General features: G+C 42.0%; 1 protein-coding gene across 1 annotated transcript; it reads left to right on the top strand.

The window, feature by feature from the left end:
• The first annotated feature begins 873 nt into the window (after positions 1 to 873).
• On the top strand, positions 874 to 4,281 carry LOC137079133 (uncharacterized). Its single transcript, XM_067447097.1, has 3 exons — positions 874 to 891; positions 3,148 to 4,060; positions 4,202 to 4,281. The coding sequence occupies exons 1-3, from the start codon at positions 874 to 876 to the stop codon at positions 4,279 to 4,281; spliced, it is 1,011 nt and encodes a 336-aa protein (XP_067303198.1).
• Positions 4,282 to 6,000: the final 1,719 nt, after the last annotated feature.

Raw genomic sequence — 6,000 nt, 5'->3', positions numbered from 1 at the left:
GAGATGCTTTAACAACACTTCCATGACTGAGGAGGAGCAGCTGCCTGGAAAGACAACAAGGGAAGGGGAAAAAAGTTTTAAAAAATGACAGACACGGCCAAAATTAATTTGGGCGGGTTTGCTCGTCGGTGTTTCCTCCCAAATCTGCCCGCATTCTCCACCAGTATTACGGGGTGAGGAATCACGCATCAGAAGCGCATTGCAATAGTCAAGTCTAGAAATGACCAGGGCTTGGACAAGAAGCTGTGTTGCATGCTATGTAAGGAACAGTCTGATCTTCCTGATGTTGTGCAACACAAACCTGCATGTCCGAGCTGTCTTTGAGATGTGTTTTTTTAAGGACAGCTGGTAAAATCATGTTGTATGGTCAGATTAGCAGGGAAGACGAGCAGCTCCATCTTTGCTAAATTGAGCTGCAGATGATGTTTTTGCTGTGTGTCATCAGCATAACAATGATATTCTTCTAAATGGAGAACAGGAGAGGTCCAAGCAGTGAGCCCTGAGGAACCCCCATGGTCAGTTGATGTGTTTTTTGGATACCTCTCCTCTCCAGGCAACCTTAAAAGAGCTACCTGTGAGATAGGACTCAAACCAGTGGAGTGGAGTCCCTGTGATGCCCAGTGATGAGAGGGTGGATAGGAGAATCTGATGATTCACAGTGTCAAAGGCAGCAGACAGATCAAGGAGGATGAGGACTGATGATTTGGATGCAGCTTTAGCCAGCCGCAGGGCTTCAGTAACTGACAATAATGCCGTCTCAGCTGAGTGGCCCTTTTTGAAACCTGACTGGTTTACGTCCAGTTGATTAGACTGTGAGAGGAAAGATGAGACCTGGAGACTTGAAAACAACTCTTTCAAGTGTTTTCGCTATGAATGGTAGGAGAGAAACAGGTCTGTAGGTCAAGTGACATCAATGGAATGGCTGTTGAGTGTGTCTCCAGTTTCAAGTTCCTTGAATTTGGCCTAAACAGAATGAGAACATGAATCCATCATGCCTTGTTACCACTGTGCAGGCTGGTGGTGGTGGTGTAATGGTGTGAGGGATGTTTTCTTGGCACACTTCAGGCCCCTTACTGCCAATTGGGCATCGTTTAAATGCCACAGTCTACCTGAGCATTGTTTCTGACCATGTCCATCCCTTTATGACCACCATGTACCCATCCTCTGGTGGCTACTTCCAGCAGGATAATGCACCATGTCACAAAGCTCCAATCATTTCAAATTGGTTTCTTGAACATGACAATTGAGTTGACTGAACTAAAATGGCCCCCACAGTCACCAGATCTCAACCCAATAGAGCATCTTTTGGATGTGGTGGAACGGGAGCTTCGTGCCCTGGATGTGCATCCCACAAATCTCCATCAACTGCAAGATGCTCTCCTATCAATATGGGCCAACATTTCTAAAGAATGCTTTCAGCAGCTTGTTGATCAATGCCACGTAGAATTAAGGCAGTTCTGAAGGTGAAAGGGGTCAAACACAGTATTAGTGTGTGTTCTTAATACTCCTTCAGGTGAGTGTATTTAGCCTACCTGGTTATGGTCTGGTCTCCTATTGTTGCAGGCTTTGAAGCATGTCAAAATCTAATCAAAACAAAAAACAAAACAAAAAGAGAATACACTTTTCTGCTTTTTTCTTTTTAAAAACCCCTCTCAAACAAAAACTATTTAAAGGCGCTCGGTTCAGTGTCGCCGAGTCTGGAACTGGCCTATTTTTACACTGTTGATGTGAATTGCTACTTGGTAGCCTATAGTCCACAGGTTTAAGTAAGCAATATTACAAATATAAAAATGCCATTCTGTACAATACTGTTATTTTTCCCAATAGTGTCAGGAAAAACCACAGCAGCACTGTAGAAGCTTATTATACGCTATCGAAATTGACAAATTCTCCGACAGCTAAAAGATATGGTTTATACAATCACAAACAACTGCTTAGAATAGATCTACGCTCCAAAACTTTGAAGCAGAAACATTGTGTAAGTTAAGAGAAAGCAGAGAAAAACTCACTTGCACCTGCAGTACTCTCAGCAAACTCAGAGAAAGAGGATACAACGCATTGCAGATTTTAGTACACAAATAAACAAGACCCGAAACATTTTCTTCAGAAGTCAAAAACCTTTAAATAGAACGTCATGAATGTGTTGTGTCGTCTAGCAACAACCTACACATCCCAGGATAAATGCTTCAGATAAAATTAAAAGGGCTACAGTCGCAAATTATTATTTGAACAGAAAAGCAAACACTGCATAGGCATGGAATACTGTATAAATAACCAATTAAAATTCTGAATGGATATGTCACCTTAAAAAAAAGGAAAGGTCACTCCCTTAATCACTAAAAAGTTAACCTCAATTCAACACAACCTTACAATATTCCACTGTGGCCAATGAAGCCGTCTGCACAATGAATCTCATCTAGCCTACATTTTGTTATAAATTAGTTTAGATCAAGATTTGAGAGTGGATTCAACTTAAATGTATTTGCTTGGCTAGTCGGTAAAACAAAAATATCCCAAATGATAAATTTGTGATTGCGTTTTGCAGTATTGAGCAATGCAGCCATTGGAAATAAACATTATGCTCTCAAAACAGTTGATATGCCATTCTAGAAAATATGATTCTAGACGTGCCGTTGTCACACTGAAACCCTTTAAATACTTGAAGTAATGAACACCTGTATCATATGAGAAGTCACTTGGGTTGATGTAAAATTAGAAACCTAAAGAAATGGATGAAAACAAATCTTTAGCGCCACAAAACGCATGTAACAAATGTTGGACAAACCAGTCCTTCTTTCTGCTTTAGATATTGCTAGCAATGTCCTGTCATAGTCTAAGAAATTAAAGTAAGAAGCAGTGTTGACAGAACTTTAGTGCAAGAATTGTTGGGCAAGACCCAACCTCAAGACAAGGCACCCGTTACCCACATGCTAATAGCATTACAAACTAACCCAAGAGTCTGTAAAGAGCTTATTCTACAAGCAAAGTAGGGTTAACAAACCAACACATTCAGAAATATAAAATTTATTTTGTTACACAAAATCTTGGATCATGCAAACAGTTAAGAAACAGCCAAAATATAACCATCAGCCAGACCCCTCATCATCCAGGATGAAGAACCGGATCCCCCACCGAGCCGGCTGACAGAATCAGATACCCTCAGCATTATTCTGGATTAAGGTGGAGTTGACAGAACCAGATCCCTCAGCATTATTCTGGGTTAAGGTGGAGTTGACAGAACCGGATCCCTCAGCATTATTCTGGGTTAAGGTTGAGTTGACAGAACCAGACCCCTCAGTATTATTCTGGGTTAAGGTGGAGTTGACAGAACCGGATCCCTCAGCATTATTCTGGGTTAAGGTGGAGTTGACAGAACCGGATCCCTCAGCATTATTCTGGGTTAAGGTGGCATTGACAGAACCAGATCCCTCAGCATCATCCTGGGTGAGGGTGGAGTTGACAGAACCGGATCCCTCAGCATTATTCTGGGTTAAGGTGGAGTTGACAGAACCGGAGCCCTCAGTATTATTCTGGGTTAAGGTGGCGTTGACAGAACCAGATCCCTCAGCATCATCCTGGGTGAGGGTGGAGTTGACAGAACCGTATCCCTCAGCATTATTCTGGGTTAAGGTGGAGTTGACAAAACCAGATCCCTCAGCATTATTCTGGGTTAAGTTGGAGTTGACAGAACCAGATCCCTCAGCATCATCCTGGGTGAGGGTGGAGTTGACAGAATCGGATCCCTCAGCATTATTCCGGGTTAAGGTGGAGTTGACAGAACCGGATCCCTCAGTATTTTTCTGGGTTAAGGTGGAGTTGACAGAACCGGATCCCTCATTATTCTGGGTTAAGGTGGCATTGACAGAACCAGATCCCTCAGCATCATCCTGGGTGAGGGTGGAGTTGACAGAACCGGATCCCTCAGCATTATTCTGGGTTAAGGTGGAGTGGACAGAACCAGATCCCTCAGCATTATTCTGGGTTAAGGTGGAGTTGACAGAACCAGATCCCTCAGCATTGTTCTGGGTTAAGGTGGAGTTGACAGAACCAGATCCCTCAGCATTATTCTGGGTTAAGGTGGCGTTGACAGAACCAGATCCCTCAGCTAACACCAAAAGTAACAATAACCATGTAAATGGGTTATTAAACTCATACTCTTGAACACAACATTAGATTAAGAAACACAAAGAGGTCTACAAACTTTTTCCAGCATTACTCCAGGAAGGATCCAAGGATACAGCTTCAATTGGGGAGCTGAATACTGGAAAACACAGATATTAAACAAAAACAAATAATACAATTTATTTTAAACAAACAAAAAATAACTCACCATGCCACACCAACTGGTGATAAAGAACCATTAAAACGGTAACTTTAATCAAGCCCATTGTATAACACAACCCAAGCCACTAAGAAAGCAAATGCCAGCAAAATGTCCAAACCAACCAAGTCTTTTAAAGCCAAACAGAACACCATTTGTACCACCTGGAGGACTCGTTAACTTATTATTGGAGCAAATCAGCTAATTAATGAGATCAATAATTAATGAATCACTCAGCATTGAAGCTGATGTTATATTCCATAGAACTGAAGTTTCAATGTTCATCTCTTGTGATTCATTGTGCTCTACTGAATGAAAACCCAACACACACACACACACACACACACACACACACACACACACACACACACACACACACACACACACACACACACACACACACACACACACACACACACACACACACACACACACACACACACACACAGAGAGAGTATTATTCCACATCAACTGGTAAAAAAGCACCAAATAAATGAATTATATCAGTTTTTCGTCCAGACAGATCCAGCATTTTGGGAGCCTGAAAACACTATTTTTAAAAACCCCGAATGGATAAATCTGAAAATTACACTGTTGTGTTTTCATGTGTACAGCCAATCCATACAAACACAAACAACTCTATGATATTTAAATATTTAAAAAAAAAAAAACATTTAAAACAACCCAAACACACCTATATACATATAGAATGCTGCTTTTGCTGCATAGTGCACAATTTTGTAAATGAAATTAAATAAATAAATCAACTCCATAGTGGATTCCAAGTGATCAAGGACTCATGATGTTCCAGTTCAGTCCATTGCAAATGGACCGGTCCTTTAAAATGTTTTCCGCTCTACTAAGGCAGCCTGTGGAGTAAAGTTCCTTAAGGGAAGGCAGAGGGCATCCAATGATTTTTTGTGCTGAATTGATGACCCTCTGTAGAGCTTTCCGATCTGCCACTGAGCAGCAGACATACCAGGTGGAGATACAGTAAATTAGTACACTTTCAATGGAGCATCGGTAGAAAGACACTAGCAGCTGTGATTGTAGATTGTTCTTCCTGAGAATCCTCAAGAAATAAAGTCGCTATTGTGCTTTTTTGACTGCTGATGACGTGTTTGTGCTCCAGGTGAGATCATTAGCTATGGTCATACCCAAGAATCTGAAGGCTGGGACTATCTCTACGCAAACCCCCTCGATGTGCAGTGGTGTGTGTTCCGTGTGGTGTTTTCTAAAGTCCATGATAAGGTCTTTGGCTTTTGATGCATTCAGTGCCAGGTTGTTTATCCCGCACCATTCTGTCAGTCTCTGTATTTCATCTCGGTACGCCAGTTCGTCTCCTCCTGAGATGAGTCCAACTATGGTTGTATCATCTGCGAATTTGATAATAGTGTTGGCAGGATAGATTGGGGTGCAGTCGTGAATGTAAAGGATGTAGAGAAGCTGACTCAGCACGCACCCTTGTGGAGTACCTGTGTTGAGAATCAAGGTGGGTGAAGAATGGTGGCCCAACCTAACTCTCTGTGGGAGGTTGGTCAGGAAGTCCTTAATCCAGAGACAGATAGAGGTGGAAAAGCCTAAATCCAACAGTTTAGCTACCAACCTATCCGGGATGACTGTGTTGAATGCAGAACTATAGTCGATAAAAAGCATCCTCACATAGCTGCCTTGGCGCT

This window comes from Pseudorasbora parva, chromosome 6 (assembly GCF_024679245.1).
Source record: "Pseudorasbora parva isolate DD20220531a chromosome 6, ASM2467924v1, whole genome shotgun sequence".
Lineage (NCBI taxonomy): Eukaryota > Metazoa > Chordata > Actinopteri > Cypriniformes > Gobionidae > Pseudorasbora > Pseudorasbora parva.
This window is presented reverse-complemented; position numbering and strand designations above follow the sequence as displayed.

Bases quoted from the DNA above. Each gene is read 5' to 3' on its own strand.
- LOC137079133 (XM_067447097.1), top strand. The intron at 4,061-4,201 runs CATTATTCTGGG...AGGTCTACAAAC, and splicing joins GACAGAACCAGATCCCTCAG to TTTTTCCAGCATTACTCCAG.